Source organism: Pipistrellus hanaki, assembly GCF_964339955.1.
Source record: "Pipistrellus hanaki genome assembly, chromosome: 1".
NCBI lineage: Eukaryota > Metazoa > Chordata > Mammalia > Chiroptera > Vespertilionidae > Pipistrellus > Pipistrellus hanaki.
In genome coordinates this window covers 9,454,664-9,476,018 of record NC_140503.1, presented here as the reverse complement: position 1 = coordinate 9,476,018, position 21,355 = coordinate 9,454,664, and the positions used below count along the sequence as shown (strand labels likewise).

Genomic DNA, 21,355 nt, shown 5'->3' with positions numbered 1-21,355 from the left:
CAATGGCACCTACGTCTTCCTCCGCCAGCCTGGGAGGGAGGACCCTATGGTGGAAGGATGGGCCCTCCAGTCCCTGCTCCCACTCGCTGTGTGCCCTGACCTCTCTGAGCCTCCATTTCAACTGTAAATGGGATAACATCAGCCCTTTACCCATGGCTGCGAAGAAGCATGTACCAAGAGCTCCGAGCCTGGAAGAGGCCTCTTTTTCCAGCCCCCGAGGGCAGGCAGAAAGGGGGACATGTGGAGCTGCCCCTGTGGGAGGATGGTGACAGGGATGCATACCAGGCGCCAGGCCCTGATTCAAGAGTGTCACTGGGATCGCCCTTTCTTCCCTGATGGGGAGCCCAGCTCACTCCTCCCCTGGCAGTGGGGATGGTGTGTGGGTACCTCCCCTCCCCTGGCAGTGGGATGGTGTGTGGGCACAGTCCCTCCCCTGGCAGTGGGGATGGTGTGTGGGCCTGGCAGTGGGATGGTGTGTGGGCCTGGTCCCCTCCCGCCCCCCGTCCCCGGGCACCTGCACGGAGGAGCGGGAAGCGCGGGCCTTGTTGAGCGTGCGCCGGCGCTCCCAGCGGTGGATGGAGTCCTGCACCTCCACGCTCAGCTGCCTGGTCACCGTGATCTTGTCGTAGTTCTTGATGTGCTCCAGGGCCCCGTAGGTGGTGGTCAGGTAGTAGGAACCTGCGGAGACCAGGGTATGCAGGTTGGCTAGGCCCACCCGGGCCCACCCACAAAGGGAGCCCCTCACTTTCGAGAGGGAGGACTTTCGTGGGGTTCCCCCCCCTCCCCCCGCCTCTCCCCCAGCCCTTCAGGCACCAGGACAATGATTTTTGACATGAGGCTGATTCTCCTAGTGACCCGCCCAAACTCCATCTTCTCTTTCCTCCTTAACTAACCGACCTTTACCTTTTTGAGGGAAGTAACAATCAGTTGAAAATGCTGACTGCCCTGACTCCCTTGCAACTCGGGGTAGAGAACAGGAGAACCCTTTCTGGCTATTTAGATGTAAATGTAAGTCTGTCCCAGGTAGGGCAGACTCTTGGGTGGGGAGCACACAATACAGATAATGTATTAGAGAATTATACACCTGAAACCTATGTAATTTATTAACCAATGTCACCCCTATAAATCCAATTAAAAAATAAGAAATAGCCAAAACCGATTTGGCTCAGCAGTAGAGCGTCGGTCTGCAGACTGAAGGGTCCCGGTTCAATTCCGGTCAAGGGCATGTACATTGGTTGTGGGCACATCCCCGGTGGGGGGTGTGCAGGAGGCAGCCAGTCGATGTTTCTCTCTCATAGACGTTTCTAGCTCTCTATCTCTCTCCCTTCCTCTCTGTAAAAAATCAATAAAATATATATATTTTTTAAAAAAGTAAGAAATAGTAGCTTCTATTAATCCTATATAATAAAAGGCTAATAAGCAAATCAACCCAACGGCGGAACAACCAGTCGCTATGACGCGCACTGACCACCAGGGGGCAGATGCTCAATGCAAGAGCTGTCCCCTGGTGGTCAGTGCACTCCCACAAGGGGAGCGCCACTCAGTCAGAAGCCAGGCTCAGAGCTGGTGAGCCCTAAGGACCCCTAAGCACTAAGCCGGGCTCACAGTTCCGCAGCAGTACTCAGGACCCCTCAGGAGATGTCCGCCAAGGGGTCCCGGACTGAGAGAGGGCGCAGGCCGGGTTGAGGGACCCCCACCTCAGTGCACAAATGTCGGTCGTGCACTGGGCCTCTAGTTCATATATATTGAAAGGAGCAGACTCAGCTGATATGCCCTTTTGGGGTTTGCCATTCCCTTCTTCGGGACCTGGAGCACAGAAGTAAGCCCCGAGGCTCAGCAGCAGTTTTGTGACAGGGTGAGGGGTACACAGACAGAGCCTCACACCCTAAGAACAAGGGAGAGCGCTGGGTCCATGCTCTCCTGAGGGCAAGGCTAAAAACTGCCGTCACTATCAGTTGCATGTCCCCACAACTTCTTGGTGCAGGAGAGGGACAGCCCTGCACGCTGATTTAAACCACGATCAGCTGCATCGTGAGTTATCAGCAGCTTAAAGCATCCTTAACTTCCCCTGGATCCGTGGTCGGCAAACTCATCAGTCCACGGAGCCGAATACCAACAGTGCAACGATTGAAACTTCTTTTGAGAGCCACGCTTTTTCAACGTAAACTTCTTCTAACGCCACTTCCTCAAAATAGACCCGCCCAGGCCGTGGTGTTTTGTGGAAGAGCCACACTCAAGGGGTCAAAGAGCCGCATGTGGCTCGCGAGCCTCAGTTTGCCGACCACAACCCTGGATGAAGCTACATTTACCTACAAACTCTACAACCAACATGAGAGAAGGCCACGCCCCGTGTGCCTGGAAGTCTTCCCTGAGGCTATGCTGTGCCACCACGGGCCACTAGGTGGCAGGCGACTCCTGGGTTGGGTGGAGGTTATAATAAAGGGGTTCATGGCCACAGGATCACACACCCTGTCATAGTAGGAAAGAGACATTAAAAAAGAATAAGTGTGCTGAGGCCCATGTAGAACTTGGCCTGGCGTTCCGTGTCGGAGAAGGGCCAGTGAACCACCCGTGCGTCTCCTTTCTCAGGGGAGCAGGAAGCCTGCGTGTGCCTGTAAGTCTTTCCTGGTGCCTCCAGCCCTCGCTGCCCGGGAGTCCCTGTCCTCTAGCTGGCGCGCCTCAGTGGTCCTGTTTCCCATCCCTGATCGCGCCTCCCTGGCTGGGACCCGAGTGCGGTGGGCTGATGGAGAACACAGTTCTGGAGTCAGAGCAGGATCTAGGGCTCTGCCCTGTGATCTCAGGTGAGTTAGTGTCCACGCTGCACCTGTTTCCTCAGCTGCCAATCCCATAATATCCATGTGGGGACTATACGGACAGTGCTTAGTAATGAGGTGACCTAAGAGAGGTGCTCTGGGGCTTCTCACCCTCTCAGGAGAAGGGGAAGGAACCCCAAGTCCTGCAGCACACTCCTCTTGCTCATGTCCTGATTTTTTTCCCACAGTCCAGGAGACAGACCCTTCCAGGGGTCTTCAAACTACGGCCCGCGGGCCACATGCAGCCCCCAGGGGAGTCTGATCCTGCCCGCCAGGTTTTTTGGGCAGTGAGCGCAGCCAAGGTGTTACAGTAGGGATTAGTAGTTCATATAGTCCGGCCCTCCAGCTCTCTGAGGGACCGTGATCTGGCCCCCACTTTAAAAAGTTTGAGGACCCCTGCTTCAGGCCATCTCCCTTTGACCTGAGGCTATGCTGTGCCACCGCGGGCCACTAGGTGGCAGGCGACTCCAACCACAGTGAGGTTTGCAGCTGGTGGTTCTCTTTGGGGAGAAAGTGATGCCCATGGACGGGTAAAACTCACTGCCCCTATTAAGATATTAGCCCATGATGGCCAACTGTCAGCCAGCGTGGAGAGTGGACATGGGGGACTGAGTCCAGGAGGCTGCTTCTGGGAGCGGTTTGGAATTGGAGCTGTCCCTCCCACAGTGGCAGAATGGTGGGAGCTGCAGGAAGAGGCTAGCAGGGGGCTGGGGCACCATCAGCCTAAGGCTTAGGACCTCTCTACTTCGCATCTCCCCAGCCTGATTTACCCCGACCTCTCACATCGATAGATAGGCTTGCTACAGAGAAAACGGGACCCCGTCACTTGTTCTTTGCCAAGCTACAGCAGGTGGAACACGATGGTCCCACAGGGCCCAGACTCCGGAGCCCAGCTTGCGGGCTTTCTGTTGAACGCAGATCCGTGTGCTACTATGAACCGCGAAACACGAGAAGGCAGAGTCTAGCTCCTCCGCTCCCTCTGCCTCTGGCTATCTCTGCAGAACACAAAACGGCTCAGACAGTGGAAAACCCCAAATCCTGCCCAATGCCTTCCCTTTGCCGAGCCAGAGAGGTCAAACCACTTGGCCCAGGTCTCCAGCCAATCAGAGGCAGAACCAGGACCGAAATCCAGCCTCCACACCGCTCTTTTTACTACATCCTGTGCTACTTCTCCTCTCAGGTTCCAGCAACTGAAGTGCTCAAGACTGGGGACTCCCCAAGGACGCCTATGTCCCAAACATCTCTGAGCTCCGTGCGGACCAAGGGCAGGGACCGTTCGCACCCTCTTTACCTGCACCCAGGGGCTTTAGCGCTGGGGCACCCTTGGACCTTGCATCCTGGGACCTTGCACTCTGCAAGCCCTGTACGTATATTCACCATCTATTCACCCTCCCCCGCCCAGCTAGGACGTGAGGGTGAAGCGGGAGAAACACAGTGCTTGTCCCTCATCCTTGGGCCCAGATACTTCCAGATGGGGGTCTGACAGCTGGCAGACTTGAAGGCTGGGAGCCCCTGCCCAAGCTGGAGACTCCCCAAGTCATCTCACAACAGGAGGCTAATAGGTGTCGAGGCCTGGCCTGGGTGCTGTGACCTCCCACCCTGGCTATCGGCCTAGGATCACAGATGCAGGTGTGTGCAGCATGGTGTGACATTTGTCCCCTGGCTCCCATGGGCGGGGCAGCTGGGAGGGGCAAGTGTAGCAGCCTGGCTAGGTTTGTCCCACTCAATCGCTATTCCAGCAAACACCCCACAGATTCCTTTGAAATCCCCTCACAGGGCCAGAAGTGGGATGAGGGTTTTTTTGGCTACTTAAGTCTGAAAGAGGGCAGGCTGCAGGGGATTGAGGCAGCCTTGGGTTAGAAACGATAAACTATTTAAGACCTTTATGTATTTATTTATACTTTCATTTTTCTCAAAAACACACTGTCATCCATAACAGACTAGTGTTCCTGCCTGAAGGATATCACCTTTTCCACCAGAACCCACAATCTTCAGGAAGAGGAAGGAGGACGCGGGAGGCCATGGCAGGATTGGGGTGGGGGTGAGGTCCATAAGGAGAGAGTAGTTGGGCCAAGGATGTCCCTGCTCAGCCCCCGTGCCTGGTGTGGAGGACCATTTAGGAGCCCTGGTGGCCAGGGCAGGCTGACCACCCACAGAGCCTCCCGGCCTCACGCCATCTTTTGTCTCTAAGACTCCATAACAGCTCTGGGGGCCTTGGGTCAATCCTTTCACAGGATTTGTAAATGATTTCTTCCCAGGAAGATGAGCAACCTATGCACACTGTGGGAAATTCGAAAAACAAAAAAAGCAACGAGAAGATTCTGTGTTCAGTGACTCTATTGGTCATCTGAACCTTGTCCTGCCCGACCGTCCTATCCCACCAGCCTTCTTCCTGTCTTCTCCACATCTACTAGATGTGACAGAGCAGAATAAGGCATCCATTCATTTTCACGAGACTATCAGCCTCATCTGTCTTGCCTGCACTGCAACCCAAGTGCCTGGCAGGGGCCCTAAGCACACAGAAGGGCTCATAGAGTAGCTGCTAGATGAAAGAATGAATGGGTGGATGGATGGATGGGTGGGTGGGTGGATGGATGGATGAATGGAGGGATTGGTGGGTAGGCATCTAGGTAGATAGATGGATGGGTGCATAGATGGATGGATGGATGGATGGATGGATGGATAGATGGATAGATGGGTGAATATAGGGTAGATGGGTAGGTAAATAGACAGAGGGTGGGTAGGTGGATAGATGGGTCGATGGATGGATGGATGGATGAATGAGTAGATGGCTAGGCTGGTAGATGGATAGATGGGTGAATATATGGGTAGATGGGTGGTGGATATATGGGTAGGTAGGTATCTGGGTAGATAGACAGAAGGGTGGGTAGATGGATAGATGGGTCGATGGATGAACAGGTGGGAGGATGGGTGTGTGGGTAGACAGATGGGTGAGTGGATGGGTGAGTGGGTGGATAGATGGGGGTGGATGGGTGTGTGGGTGGATAGATGGGTGGATAGATGGGGGTGGATGGGTGTGTGGGTGGATAGATGGGTGGATAGATGGGGGTGAATGGGTGAGTGGATAGATGATGGGTGGATAGATGGGGGTGGATGGATGGGTGGGTAGGTGGATAGGTGGGTAGGTGCATGGGTGAGTGAGTGGATAGATGGGTGGATGGATGGATGTACTGGGTGGCTGATAATCACTGTTGAAGAAGTCTGGCTTCTACTCAATTCCTACTCCCCCTGGAAGACAGGTTGTTCCAACTGCAGGGAAGTTTTAACTGTGGAGGAGAGAAAAACAGATCTCGTGGTCCCAGGGCACAAACCAAAGTCATATGTGACAGTAAACTTCACGCTTTACACGCTCCTCTGACCTTCCAAGAAATCACAGGAGCTGTTGCTCAGAGACGAGGACCGATGTTTGCTAAAAATGCAAACAGATGCAAAGAGGGCCAGTTTAGCATAAAACCACAAAGCCCAAAGGGGCCACATGGGGCCTGAAAGCCTTGTCTCAGAGGACAATTCCGGTCCTTCGGAGCTGATACTGGGCGGGCTGCACCCCTGGGATTCTTGGTGGAGGCATGGCTGAGGCTGAGTGGGTGGGAGGAAAGGGAGGGAAGGGAGAAAGGGGAAGGAAAACTGGGGGTGGGCAGAGCAGACCACAGCCCTGTTACTTACTCATAGCCTTAACCTCCGCCCACTGAGGACCTGGCCCAGGGCTGCCTGAGCAGGGGGCTGAGAGCCCACAGGGGCTGAGAAATGACCATCGTTCCCGCTCAGAATCCCCATGGCCACTGCCCGCGGCGCAGCTTTCTCTCTCACACTTCTAGCAACTGCTGCTCCCCCTGCTGTTTTCTTGTTAATCCTCACCAGGGGATATTTTTTCCATTGATCTTTAGAAAGTGGAAGGCAGGGGTAGAGACACAGAGAGAAAAACATCTATATGAGAGAAACACATCGATTGGTTGCCTCCCGCGCACTCCCCAATCAGGGCCGGGGATGGGGACCTGCAACCGAGGTATGTGCCCTTCATCAAAATCAAAATCCCACGACCTTCAGGCTTTGGGCTGACGCTCTAACCATTGGGAAAACCCAGCTAGGGCCATTTCTCATTCTTTATCTGGCTGGTTCCTAGTCAATCTTCCATGCTCAGCTCAGGTGTGACCTCCTCCAGGAAGCCTTCTCTGACTGCACGGCCTGGGTAAACAAGCTCCCATACCCTCTGGGCTTCTCACCATCTCAGCATAGGTCCAGCAGCAAGTGACATGGTCCCTTGATTGGCCCACCTCCCCTGCTCGTCTGTGAGCTCCACCAGCACAGGGTCTGTGTCGGGTTCTATGCTGGGTCCCCAAAGCTCAGTGGAGTCTGACACCTGGGAGGTGCTCATTGGGCTGCCCCATGTACCCCCGGCCGGGCTGGGTTGGGGGTGTGCCCTAGGCCCCTGGGGCCTAGAGACCGCCTCGGAGTGACTCACCCTCCCCCAGCTGCAGGGCGGGGTCCATGAGCTCCATCATGTACTCCACGCTGAGAAGCATCTCGGTGAGGTTGCTGCGGGCCAGCACGTACATGAGCACGGGCAGGAAGTCGTCTGCCCCGTAGGGCTTCCCTGCGAGGAGGAAGGAGGCAGAGGTGGTGAGTGAGAGGCTCTCCCTGGGAGCGGCCCCCTGCCCAGGCGAAGGGGCCAGTGGCTTTCTGGGCAGCTGGTAGTCACCGCTAGAAGAGGAACCGTCCTGCTTGCTTACGACTCTCGGGACCAGGGTGGCCCTGGAACCAGACTTCATGGGGTGGCCTGTGACACAGTCTGTGCTTGGGAAGAAGGAACCGAGAAAAGTGCCCTCTGAAGGTGCTCAGTCCCTTCCTCTTTCCCGGCTCTTCCCCTCAATGCCACTTGCTGCCTAACTGACAGTCAAGTTCACACCGCGCTTATCCAAGAGCCCACCCAGAAGCACCTGTCTGCCTGACATCGATGTCTTCTGCGAAGGCTCCCTGACCCTTTATTATTTTTTTTAAAATTCTTTATTGTTGAAAGTATTACATATGTCTCCTTTTCCCCCTACTGACCTCTCCCCAGCCATTCCCACCCCCAGCACACGCCCTCACCCCTCTACTGTCTGTGTTCATGGGTTATGCTTATATGCATGCTTACAAGTCCTTTGGTTGATCTTTAACCCCCCCCCTCCCCTGCCCCCCATCTTCCCTCTGGAACCACACATCCCCCTCCATCTGCAACACAGAAAGCCCTCCCTCAATCAACGCTATCAGGTCAGAAATCCCACATTCGACGTTCCTTCCTTGGGCTGAAGTGGTGCCCTTTCCAGAGGGTTTCCTTTAAAATGTACAGAGAGCGCCTCCCTGCTGCTTCTGTGGGTCAAATGTTAAGATGTGTAATCATTTAATTCAATATTTTAAAAAATAAAATGAGTGCACAAAAATGTATAATGAGCCAAAACTGGTATGGCTCAGTGGATAGAGCGTCGGCCTGTGGACTGAAAGGTCCCAGGTTCGATTCTGGTCAAGGGCATGTACCTTGGTTGCGGGCACATCCCCAGTGAGGGATGTGTAAGAGGCAGCTGATGGATGATTCTCTCTCATCGATGTTTCTAACTCTCTGTCCCTCTCTCTTCTTCTCTGTAAAAAATCAATAAAATATATTTTAAAAAATGTGTAATCAACAAAACATCAACCTCTTCCCAGGAACAAGGCACATTTCACAGTTAGCTGTGCGTGTGCACATCATTCCTTGCAACGATCACAGAGTGAGTATTTTGCCCGGAGAAGAGAGCGAGGCTCAGAGAGCTTAAGTGGCTCTCTCTTGGCCACACGCATTATGAAGCCATGAGAGGGACAGTGAGTGGTGTAGAGCTAGGCCTCTGGCCTCGGGCCCAGGTTCAAATCCCAGCTCTCCCACTCACTCGCTGCAAACCCGGGGACGTTCCTGCCCTCCTCTAACCTTGGCAGAGAGGCTGGAGAATGAGGTGGAGATTTGAGAGTTAAATAAAAACCATGTCAGCAGTCAGTGCTTTATTGAGCCATATTGGGGTCTCTGGCAACAGGAAAATGTGTGCGCCTACAGCTACTTATCAAAATATCTCCGCATATTTTGAACCCAAGTGGAAGAAGTTAATGAAAAAACATGACTGCATGTCAAACCCGGGTTAAAAAGCTGACGGCATGCCATAGTCAGCTCCATAAACTCACGCGAGCCCAGGAAGTCCCCAGCTGATTGGAAATGACTGTTTCTGTTGTGTAATCACTCCGGGCCACAAAACAGACAACACCCTGCCTTGGCTTAAAAAGGTGGATGTTTTGTTCCTTACGGATTTTTGTGCACTGATTTTTATTTTTTAAAATAATGAATTAAACGATTACTCATCTTAACGCTTGATGCAGGAATTCCACTCCTGGTCACACACCCGAGAGAAGTGTTCACACACAGAGTTGTACTCACACGTTCATAGCAACATCATTCATAAAGCCCAAAGGCAGAAAACAGCAAAAATATTTATTGGCTGGTGAACGAACAGACAAAATGTAGTCGATGCAGACAATGGGACACCAGCTGGCATGTACACATTACTGGTACATGCTCTGACACCAATTAACCTTGAGATCATTATGCTACGTGAAAGGAGCAAACCCCGAAGACCTCATGTTGCACATACTGTATGATTCCATTTTTATGCAACTAGAGGCCCGATGCATGAAATTCATGGGGGGGGGGGGATGCAGGGGGGGAGTGGTGGGGTGCCTCTCAGCCCAGCCTGCACTCTCTCCAATCTGGGACCCCTCAGGGGATGTCTGACTGCCAGTTTAGGCCTGATCCCTGTGGCAGTTGGACATCCCTCTCACAATCCAGGACCACTGGCTCCTAACCACTCACCTGCCTGCCTGCTAATGCCAATTGCCCTCCCCTGCTGGCCTGGTCACCCCCAATTTCCCTCCCCTGCTGGCCTGGTCACCCCCAACTTCCCTCCCCTGCTGGCCTGGTCACCCCCAACTTCCCTCCCCTGCTGGCCTGGTCACCCCCAACTTCCCTCCCCTGCCAGCCTGATCACCCCTAACTGCCCCCCCACCATCATGACTTTGTGGGGAAGACAGTTGGATGTCCTGAAGATGGCTGGTCGGCCAGGTCTAATTAGCATATTATCTATTTTTTAGTATAGATGTCCAGGATAAACCCGGGATAAGCAAATCCAGGGAGATAGAAGTAGACTAGTGGTTGCCAAGCACTGGGGGGGAAGAGGAGATGGGGAGTGGCTACTAATGGGAACAGAGTTTCTTTTGAAAAAATACGGGAGCTCAGTGTTTACTATCCCAGCCCCTCCGGGGACATTCTGTCCCCACAGCCCTCATGAGGGTCTCTGGATCACACCCCAAGAAGCATGAGCCAGCACTGCTTCAGTGGGCTCTGAGTGGGCATGGGTGTCTCCATATTTCCACTCCTCCTTGCTTGCTTTCAGAGAAAGGTGTGCCTGTGGCCTGTCTTCCTGGCCGCACTCAGCTTATTTTTTTTTCTCTTTCTTTTTTTTTGGCCACACTCAGTTTTTACATCTGCAACATGGGGCCAGCACCACAGGCCCTGATGATCTTTCAGGTTTTCAAGAGAATAACATGAGGAAAATAACATAAACGTGATATGGAACCCACACAGTGCTATGGGAAGGTGAGCCATTACTGACTCCCATGCTTTGTTCGCTTGACATATGCTGAAATGGTGAGAAGCCCAGAGGGTATGGGAGCTTTCTACCTGCAAGACGAATGGGCTGAAGGGGTTGGGAACACAGCACTGAACGGCAGAGTCAGGCAGAGCCATGGGGAGTCCCAGCGCACTGCTGCCGAGCTGTGTGACCTTGGGCCAACTGCTTTACTTCTCTGAGCCTGCGTCTCCAGTCCGAGGTGAGCTGACCCAGAGAACATGCTATCCCATGGGATTAGGCTGAGAACACCATCTTCTGGGGGCGTTATACCGAGGAACACCGTCAGGCACGCTCATTTGCTTTCGAGCCGTGGCTGTCAAGCGGGGGGCCTTGACCCTTGAGGGGCCGTGTGACAGCATCTGGAGTCGCGTTTTCGTTGTCACCACTAGAGTGATGGTCCCCCAGGCACTGAGGCCATGGATGCTGCTACACATCTTAGGGTGCACAGGACAGCCCCTGCAATACAGAACTACTCATCCCTTAACTGTCTCTAGTGCCAACATGGGAAATCCTGCTTGAGGGACAGTGACTTTCAGCCAAAAGGATGGTCCAGCGTGGGCCTGGGTTTGAGGACTCACAGACGGGGGGAAGGAAGCTCTCAGACTGTGGCTCTGTGGTCTGCGGGATTGGAGGGTCCTTTCCCCTTTCTTTTTCTTCTCTTCTTGAGAATCTTGGCTGACCTGGTGCATCAAGAGGCGGGTTTGGGGGCGCATCTCCTTGATTCCCACCATACTGTATTCCGCCACCCGCTGCAGGGGACTCCTACACATGTCTCTCCACCTACCCATGAGCCACTCTCTGTCTCCCCAGTACACAGAGCATGGCACAGGGCTGGGCATGGCACAGTGCTGGAGGAATGAATGAGTGAATGAATGAGTGAATGAATGGGTGATGGATGACTGCTGAGCTCCCAGCAAGGCCTCAGAGCTAGTGGCGTGGCACCAACTCAGATAAGTCTTTGTAGAGACTCCACGATTCCTTCCCCATCGGGGGCCAGGCCAGAGTGTGCATCATCTTTTCCTGGAAATCAGCCCTTGCTGAGGCCTCCCATTTCCACCAAGGAATCCATCCCCGCCTCCTCCCCAAGTGCTGAGCTGCAGGGCCTGGGACTCCCCCTTTTCTTCCGGGGCTCTCTCTCCCCTGTGGCCAGCCTGACCAGAGCCCAGGTGTCTGCCTTCTGACTGCCTCCTGTGCTCAGCCTTTGCTTTACCCAGCCCCACTCTCCAGACCTGCCTTCCAGCAGGCTCCGTGTCCTACGATCTACTCTGTCTCCCAGCTCACCTCGAGTGACAGCTCTGATCACGCTACCTCTCTTCACTAGAGCCACCGATGGCTCCCCACTGACCTAAGGAATCAGGTCCAGATCCCTTACCCTGACGTCCAAGGCCTTCCGCAATGGGGCCCACAGACCCCCGCCCCACGTGACTGACCCTCCTCTCCTCCAGCCACATGGCTCAGTCGATGGCCTCAGAGCAAGTCACCTGCATTCCTGCCCCTTGGCCTTCACCACATCACCCACCTGGCAAGCCCTCCCCTTTCCTTCCAAAGGCCGTGCCTCCGTCTCCCACACAGCAACGACATTGGTGTGCGTCTTTAAAGAAGCAGCGTGTGCTTTGTAAACGGTATACCAGTGAACTCCACTTACAGCTACATCCTTTCTCTAGGAAGTCTTACCAAAGACCCCACTCCCCACCAACTAGGTCAAGCATGTCAAACTCGAGGTCAGTGGGCCGCATGCTTCACAAATAAACGAAATGAATGAAAAAACAAATATTATACACAAACTAGAGGCCCAGTGGATGACATTCATGCACGAGGGTGGAGGAGAGGAGTCCCTCAGCCTGGCCTATGCCCTCTCACAGTCTGGGACCCCACAGGGGGTCTCCAACTGGAAGCGTGCCTAAGCCGGCAGTTGGACATCCCCCCCAGGGGTCCTTAGTGCTGCCATGAAGGGGGCTTCTGGCTGAGTGGTGCTCCCTCTGTGGGAATGCACCGGCCACTAGGAGGCAGCTCCCGTGTTGAGCGTCTGCCCCCTGGTGGTCAGTGTGCATCACAGCGACCGGTCGTTCGGTGGATTTGCATATTAGCCTTTTATTATATAGGACATTTGTATTAATGCATAAGAGAGGCCCTTCCTCCCCACCCCGACCTCCCAACCCAGGCAGCAAACTCCTTCAGCACTGCCTGGACCCCTCCCTGTTTAGCCAGGTAGCATGTTCCAGCATCCGAGGTTGTTTTTGGTGTTTGTTTCCTTGTTTTGTACCTGTCTCTCCCCACTGGAATGGAAGGTCTGTGAGGGCAGGGACTTTCTGGTGCTTATTGCTGATAGAAAACGCCCCGCCGGTGCCCCTGGTTGGTGTGGAATAAATATATTTGCTACGTGAATGAATCGCGTTTATCTCACTGCACGGATGTCGTTTGTTTGGTGCTGTTTTTCTGCCTGAACAGTGACCACCCTAAAGACAGGGGCTGTTCTTCTGTCAATAGCCCTATCATGCACGCATGTCTGTGAAGCTGCTGGATAAGTGAAGCTACTTGATGAAAACGTAGGATGGCAGGAAGCAGACAGTCTCTGGAGCAGGAGGCTGTACAGTTCTCTGGCAGCGGGAGCCGTCTGCTAGGGGTGTTGTAAACAGACGGTGGCTTCTCCGGCTGACTGACTAAGACGGGAGCCTGCCCCTCTCCCCCACGGAGCCCTCAAAGCTGTCCGGTCCGGCTGTCTGACCCGCGTGCCGGTTTGGCCTCGGTCTCAGTTCTGCTTTGAGCAAGGCCACCTCCCCGAGGAAATCACTCCAGCTCCCTGGGTTCCTCTTTGGAGAGCTCAGCCCACAAGCCAGCCAGCCCAGGAGCTGTGAGCTCAGAGACCTGAGGCCGAAAGGCCCCGCCTGGCTGGGAAGCCCGGAGGCTGCTTATGACGTGGGCCCCTCTCCTCTGAGGTCACCTCTGACCCCAGGACACCCTGGACAGGCAGGAGAAGGCAGCCGCTCAGCGCGGCACCGGGCTCCAAGTCCCAAGTCTGCCACTCACCTGCCCAGGAGGACCCTGAGCATGCTGCCTCAGCTCGCTGAGCCTCAGTTTCCTCGGCTCTGAAACGGGGAGCGCGAGAGTGTCCACACCTTGTGGGTGGCTGTGAGGGTTCAATGAGACAGGTGGGAGGAGATTAACACTGTGCCTGCTGGGTTACTGGCACATGAGGAATGTTAGACGTGGTTAGTATGCAAGACAGGGGATGACATGTCTAGTAATCCTCAGAACATGGCATCTTAGAGGGTCTGAACCCCATTTCTGTTGTGGGGTGTAAAAGCAAGCCTGTGCTTCACTGCCGGCTTGGTTCATACGTGCATCTCTCTCTCCTGGATGTCAAGGTCCAGGGGGGCACTTAGAAAGCCTGCCTCGCTCTGGCTCCCTGAGTGACTCTATGGAGCAGAGTGCATCCCCCCACCCCCCCACCCCCCCAAACCATCTTCCATTGGACTGGACTTCATGATTGAGAAATGAACTTCCCTCAAGTTAGAGACTGAAGGGTTTTTCTGTTACAGCCACAAGTGTTTCCTTAACTACTTACCTATCTAGCTCCCTATCTGTGTCTATTTCTAAAACATCACAAAGAAATCCATTGAAATACTAATTTTTCTTCTTACAACAAACAGGAGTGACTTTTAGTTTAGAAATTCAGAAATTCAGTTTAGATTTTTTTCAACACAGATTTTAAAACAGCCACAGCCTGACCTCTCTCTGCCCTTGCTGCCCCAGTCAATCCCATAGGCCTGTCATTTCATGCTTTTAGGGTCTCCATTGAGGTTCCTGCTCCCTCCCAACCCCCAGCTTCTGCCCTACCCTGAAGAGTTGCAGATTCTGAGTTTCCTGTATGGTCTCTGCCAGGGAGGTGGAGGGCAAAGGGCCTGAGAGACTTTGAGACTCCAAGACCACCCCTTGGGCCCCCATAGTCAACCACCTGGCTGTTGGGTACCCTGTCCTCCAGAGTCAGGACCCAGATTCCATTCCCTGAAATCCAGGGTGTTGAGACATATAGCTGAAGGGACAGAAGAAGGCAGCCAGCTTTCACTGCCCTCTAGGGGACAGGGTTACCCCAAACAAGTCTGTGCCTGCCCTTTATCTATGTTAGAAGAAGGTTCTTTGTATTCTTTTTTAAAGAATACCATGGCCCTGGTCAGTGTTGCCAAGTGGTTAGAGCGCTGGCCCATGCACCGAAGGCTCGTGGGTTTGATTCACGGTTAAGGGCATGTACCTGGGTTGCAGGTTAGCTCCCTGCCCCTGGTGAGTACCTTTCCCTATTCTTAGAACAGTACTTAGGGGTAAAGAGCCAAGATGTATGTGACTTACTCTCCTATGATTCAGAAAAACAATTAAGTATCCTCAGAGATAGCAGATGGTTCCTAAACCAGCAGAGGAGGTTGCGCAGAAGGAAAAGATATCCCAGATGTAGGTTCTCTGATCACTGAGCACATCCAGGTCTCTCTCACATAGATGTTTCTCTCTTTCTCTCTCTCCTTTCTCTTCCTCCCACTCCCTGACAAGCACTGGAAAAAATATCCTCTAACGAGGATTAGCAAATAAAATAAAATAAAATAAATATAAATATAAAAAGTAAAGAAAAGAAAAAGAAGAAAGAATCCCACATTTGCCAACACTGCATTCCTCCTACCTTTCTCCCCCTCCCATCTAAGAGAGGAGTGCTTTGGCTTGAATCTATGTCTCCCAAATAGCAGGCCAGCTATCTGGTCTTAGACACCGAAGAGGTGGGAATCACTTCTTTGTCAAAGTAATGGGGACATGATTCTGGAAGTCCCAACTGGTCTCACTGAGCCTCATGACGCCCATGAGACGCCTGGCTGCTCCTGGCTGAGGATGGAGGGCCATGTTTATCCAAAGGCTTTACGTCCTTGAACTTTCCCCTCTGCCTGACTCGGGCCCCTCACTTGCTGCAATGGTGGAGGAAGCTCTTGATCAGGAATCAGGAACCTTGAGATCTGTTCCTAGGCTGGCTGCTCGGCACGGCGATAAAAGCACATGTGCTTCAGAGTAAGAACACACTCAGTTTGAATCCTGGCCCACATGTATCCTGGGCATAAATACCAACCATGTTTCTGGAAAAGTTGGCCCGGCCAGTGACCTCGGGGAGCACAGGAAACTTGGTTGGAGAGTTCGTAAGGAGGAAATTCCGACCTAGGGGAGTTGGACAAAGGCGGCTACCCCTAATTGTTCCTTGACCTTTCCAAACAAGTCTGTGCATGCGCAGGCCCTCAGGTGTTTACTGGAATCTTTATGCTTAATCTTTAGGTGTCCTTGCTTAAAGGACACTGCAGACACATGTGTCCTCCCAAGATTACTTAGCCATCTGATTGTATTGAAAAGACAAACTCTATCCCAAACTGCTGTTATAATAAAAGCCTGAAGAGGCAGGCGAAGGAGACTGTCTGGTTCCTTTAGCCAGGCAGACCCTTAGCCCTCTCTTTCACAGAAATCATGTGTCAGAGTAATCATTTATCCGTCATTCAGGGTCTGCTGGTCAGTCCCAGCATTGTGCCTCCAAGTTTAACCCTCTGCCCACTGTTCCAACAGGTCTTGTCAACAGCCAGGCCCTATATTTACATTTGTCTCACGTGGCCACAGCTGAACCACAGATTACTCTGCCAGCTTCTTCCCTGGAGATGGAGGGGCTGGGGGAGGGTGAGAAGGAAGGGCTGATTGCTTTGAGTGTGCCACGGGTGGAGGCATTCTGCCCTCCATGGGGTCACTGGCCAACAGCTCCAGGGCCTCTATGCGGGGCTGCTGGGACCATTTTGAGCAGCCAGGCACTGGGAGCGTCTGGCGGGAGGGAGGTGTGGATTAGATGCTTGGGGTCAAGGGCCTGATCCTAAGATGCTGACTGTCCAAGTCAGGAGAGCTAAGGAGTCAGTGGGGGGGGGGGGGGGGGTCTGCCTGAAAACGTTCAGCTTCTATCTGGTCATGAGGAAACGTCTGACAAAGACAAAATGAGGAACTTTAGTTAAGAAGAAGAATGAGTCTTCCTCTTTTGAAAGCGGCCCGAGGTGACCTCTGAAAATGGTTCACTCTCCCCCGACCCAGAAAAACCCACAGAATCACGCAAACCAAGAGGTTCAAATTTCCGTGTTCACCTTAAGAACCCCCGTGACACTGCCCAGGCCATCGAGAATGTGCGTTGCCGGGAAGCCACTGTGTATCCGCAGGAGGTCAGCTTATAGGAGCAGCGGGTGCCGTGCCATCGTTACCGCGGTGGCGCTGGGAGCGTGCCCAGGCCGAGCAGCGCGGCTGGACACAGGGTCGGGGCCCACAAAGAGAGCTGGATTTTCGCGGCAGAGAGCAATGCAGAGTGCAGAGAGCAATGCCAGAGTTAGGGGTTTAGATGTAGACTCTGGTCACTGAGCACATCAAGGGGAACAGAGTTCCCAAGATGCGGCGCGGACCTTACAGAGCTCACGGGCAGGTGGACCCCAACCAGGGCCCTGCCCGGCGCCTGGAGGGGATCCTACGGAAAACAGCAGACGTTTCCCGAACCAGCAGAGGAGGCTGCACAGGAGGAAAAGATCCCAGAAAAAAAACTGAGGACAAAAACGTATGGCCCAGGAGCAAATTCAACATATTGATAAATATTAAAAAAAAGTTAAAAAAAAAAAAAAAAAAAGGTGGTGGATGGGGAAGGACACTTCCATTCCTTAAAAATACCGATGCCACACCGAACGAAGAAGGGCTGTGGGGATGTCCCACAGGACGCAGACTAAACGTGATGCGGGACCCTGGATCTGCGCTGGGGGCGGAAATGCTAACGAGGACCCTGTGGGCTCAAGCGCCAACCAGGAATGCAGATGGCGGCTCAGCTAAACATGCAAACATGCAAATTTGCAAAGTGGACGAATTTGCTGTGGTTACATGGGAGAGTTTCCCTATTCTTAGAAAAGCACTTAGGGGCAAAGAGCCAATGGTTCAGAAAGAAAGTGAAATGTGCACAGAGACAGCATAAATGAAAAAGCAAACGGGACAGTAACAATCCACAGAGGATTATGTGGATGTTTCCATCGTAACGTACTCTTTCCATGGTTGGTGTTTTTGAAGTCTGACATTATTTCCAAATGAAAGATTTTTAAAAAGCCAAAAGATTTCACGGCAGAACTGGTCATTTCACACAGAATCCCACGTGGAACCCCATGTGTGAAACAGGGACAAGCCGGATTATCCGGGTGAAGCCAGGGTGGGCCTCACTTGCCTGTGCCCCTTTGGTGGCCTTGGGGGGTGCCTCCTGGAACCTAGTTTGGAAACCACTGAGCGGGTTCAGCCTCTACGTTCCTGGGAACACAGTGAGGAGGCAGTCACTCCTGCATCCTCACGTCCATTGGACACACACACACACACACACACACAAACACATACTTGTTTGCATCTGATCCTCAAAACAGCACTGAGAGAGATGTCCTCAGTCCCACTTTGTAAGTGAGAAGATCAAGATTCTGGAAGGTAAGTACCTCCTTGAGGCCAAGCTGTCCAGGTGTTTTCTATATGCTCTCTGCACCAAAGCTGGGGTTCAAACCCAGGCCTGTAAATGAACCCCAAAGACCCTGCTCGTAGCCGAACCTGCCTGCTCCCAGGGGAAGGAGCAGCCTCGGCCTGCTCAGGGCAGGGTGAGACAGGGAGCTGCAGGACTCGCTGTCCGGTGCTCACCCAGCGGTGGGGAGTACGCTGTCTGTTCCTCTGTGAGAAGCCCACCTGGGCCTGGCAGGGAGCCTTTCCGTGGAGTCCGGCCCCTGCCCGAATGTCTCGACTCAGAGACTCCCAAGGGGGCTGGCTTCTGGCTCAGGAGAGCTCCCAGCCTCTCTCGGCGAGGGCGGGGGACTCTGAGCGCCCCGCTGCTCTGCTCTTCCTCACGCTGTGCCAGGCAGGCCCTCTCACAAAAAGAACGGCAGGCCTTTCGTTTCTTTCTTCTCTCAAAATCAGCCATTCCTACCCCCCACACCCCCAGCCTCCTCATCCCCAGCTCTGCTCTCTCGTTTTTATTGAGGGAATTCACTGTCAGTAAAATCATTGTGTTTGGAGTTAGTCGAGAGATTGTGTGTTTAAAATCCAGGATGCCCAAGCTTTCTGAGTAAACTGGGACTCCCTGCGAATAGAATTGCCCTTTTCAGGCCCAAAGCTGTCACTCCGACAGTCTCAGAGCCTATAGCATCCTTGGCCCTGACTTTGCTCTTAGCCCCAGCCTGGCCCGGGCGGGAGAGATGATTCTCCAGATTAGAAGTTCCGAAGGGAAGGCCTCCGAAGAGAGCTTTTCTAGAGCTTTTCATGGTGAGTGGACCATGCTCCGTCCTCCGGTCACATATGGACCCTGTTTTCTGTGGGCCTTTGGCCAGACTGGCTGCCCTCCTCCGAGGGAGGAGGGGAGAGTCCCTCCCTTGAAATAGGCACCGTTGGCTGGGCCTGCTGGGTGCTGGGCTCAGAGGTCCACGCTGAGCATCTGTTGTTTCTGGGTCTCCAGGGAACGAGTGTGGCTTCTGAGTCATTAGGAGCCGTGGTTCCCCTCTTGGTAAAACAGCTGCCCCCGGTGAGGACACTGGGCCTTAAGGGGTTAACTCACTCAAGGTCACATAGGCATAAGTGATAGCAGGAATTTGCCCCCCAGTCTGTGTGGCTATAGAGGTGATGGTCCTTCTACTCCCCATGGCCATGCTGTCACGGACAGTTACCCAGGCTGCTTGCTGATGGGGCAACGGGGGGGACCAGGTCCAGCCAGTGCCCGCTCACTAAGGTGTGCTCCCTGGTGCAGGACCCTGTGCTTCTCCCCTGTTGGGGTGCTGTGAGAAGCCGATTATAAATGGCCCACTGACTCCCTTCCCCACATCTGCACTCCTTGAGGCTCTTGCCTTTGCAGCCCTTCCCATCAAGCAGGGCTGGGCTGGTCTTATGACTAAACAGATCGATGAAATATTTCCGAGTGACATCATGCCAATTCAAGCTCAGGCCCCGAGAGCCTCACAGGCTTTGCTCCTTCTCTTGGACTGCCTATTGCAGTGGGCACAAGCCCGGGCTAACCTGCCGGAGCATGAGAAATGCATGTCTCAGTCACTCCCCTTCCAGATCAGCCAATCAACCACCCAGCATCTGTGCAAGGCCATCCTAGACCAGCCAGCCTCCAAACAACCCTTGCTGACCACAGACTCAGGAGCCAGCCCCGCCACGCTCAGCCCACCTGACCAGATCAGCATAACCGCTCCAATGTGTGACCAAGAATACATGCTAACCAATTCAGGTGGCTGCTATGGGGTGAATTGTGTCCCTCCAAAATTCATACGATGACATCTTTTTTTTTTTTTCCATGAGCCCTGATGGAGGTGGGGGATCGAGCCTGCAACCGAGGTACATGCCCTTGACTGGAATGGAACCTGAGACTCTTCTGTCTGAGGGCCAATGCTTTATCCACTGAGCCAAACTGGCCAGGGCCCTATGTTGACATCATAACCCCCAGTCCCTGAGAATGTGACCTTACTTGGAAATGGGGTGGTTGCACATGTAATTCGTTAAGACCAGGTCGTACTGCAGCAGGGTGGGCCCCTAATCCAAGATGACCGACGGGGACATTCGGACACAGACATGCTCACAGGCGAAAAGCCATGTGAAGATGGGAGTGGTGCTGCCACAAGCCAAGAACTGGGAGCGAGGCCCGGGACACATCCTCCCGGGAGCCTTGGCAGGCAGCATGGCCCTGCAGACACCTGGGCCTCAAACTTCCTGCCTCAAGAACTGCGGGGGAACAAACTTCTGCTGCTGCAGACACCCATTTGCGGCACTTTATCATGCAGTCCTAGAAGCTATACAGCATCTCTTTGTGATTCACACAAAGGCACAGCCTGAGCTGGCTGCCCTGCCTGCCTCTAACTGACCGTGGCCCCGCCCTAATACCAGGCAATCCTTCAAGGTGCACAGGAACTGCATTCCACCATGCCCACTTCTGCCCCAGCAGGCCCCTGAACCGGTCAAGCCTCCTCTAGTGCCTTCCGGAGGCCCTGGAGGCCTCGGCGGGGGAGGAGTCGCAGTCCCAGGAACCCCAGCCCAGGATCCCCAGCCCAGGCCCCACCGGCCGGCTGGCCGGCCGCCTACCTGGGTTGCCGAGGGCCATGGAGTCATAGATGAGCTTGCAGGTCTTGAGCAGGATGGCAATCTTCTTCTCGGGCGAGTAGGCCTTGTGCATGCTGCTGAACTTCTGCAGGATCTTCTCCATGACGGGCACCTCGGGCACGCTGGTGGTCACGCCCAGGTCGGTGGTGGTGGTGGCCAGGATCACCAGCTGGTTCTCCTTGAGCTGCTGCAGGGAGCCGTCCTTGCTGTGGATCTCGTGGAGGCACGAGTTGATGGCTTCTTTCAGGGGCTTCAGCACGCACTTGTACAAGGCGGACTCCACAATCGCTTCTGCGGGTGGGAGAGAGTTGTAGGGTGAGGACCCCAGTGGCAGGGGTCCTGGCCCCGGGCCGTGTGGCCCTACAGTGTGGCCATGCCCATCTTCTCATCCCTGGAAAAACGTACGCACAGCCCCAGCAGGTACAACAGCCATTCTGACACATGAGACCGTGAAGCACATGCCACGGAAAGCCACACTCGGAGCCCTCTGACTGACACACTGCATCCTCATGCCTTTCCCAGGGCCTGGCCCAGATTCAACTCTCACAGAGCTGCCCACCGTACACAGCTTGGGAGGGCACTGTTCACATGGGAGTTGTGCAGTGTACAACCTGTGTAGCTGTACTTTGAGGTACCAGGTACCCAGCACATGCGTGGTGGAATTATTCTTTTATTTTTTTTAATTGCACTAGCTAG

General features: G+C 53.8%; 1 protein-coding gene across 2 annotated transcripts in view; it reads right to left on the bottom strand.

The window, feature by feature from the left end:
- Positions 1 to 21,355, bottom strand: part of RIN3 (Ras and Rab interactor 3) — a 105,646-nt gene that overhangs the window by 2,202 nt on the left and 82,089 nt on the right. The window contains exons 7-9 of one of the 2 annotated variants that reach the window (XM_084883830.1): positions 20,642 to 20,950; positions 7,294 to 7,425; positions 515 to 678 (exon numbers count right to left, since the gene is read on the bottom strand). In XM_084883830.1, coding sequence (XP_084739956.1) covers positions 515 to 678; positions 7,294 to 7,425; positions 20,642 to 20,950 — 605 coding nt within the window. The remainder of the gene's footprint in view (positions 1 to 514; positions 679 to 7,293; positions 7,426 to 20,641; positions 20,951 to 21,355) is intronic. The other variant, XM_084883831.1, reaches the window with a different exon arrangement.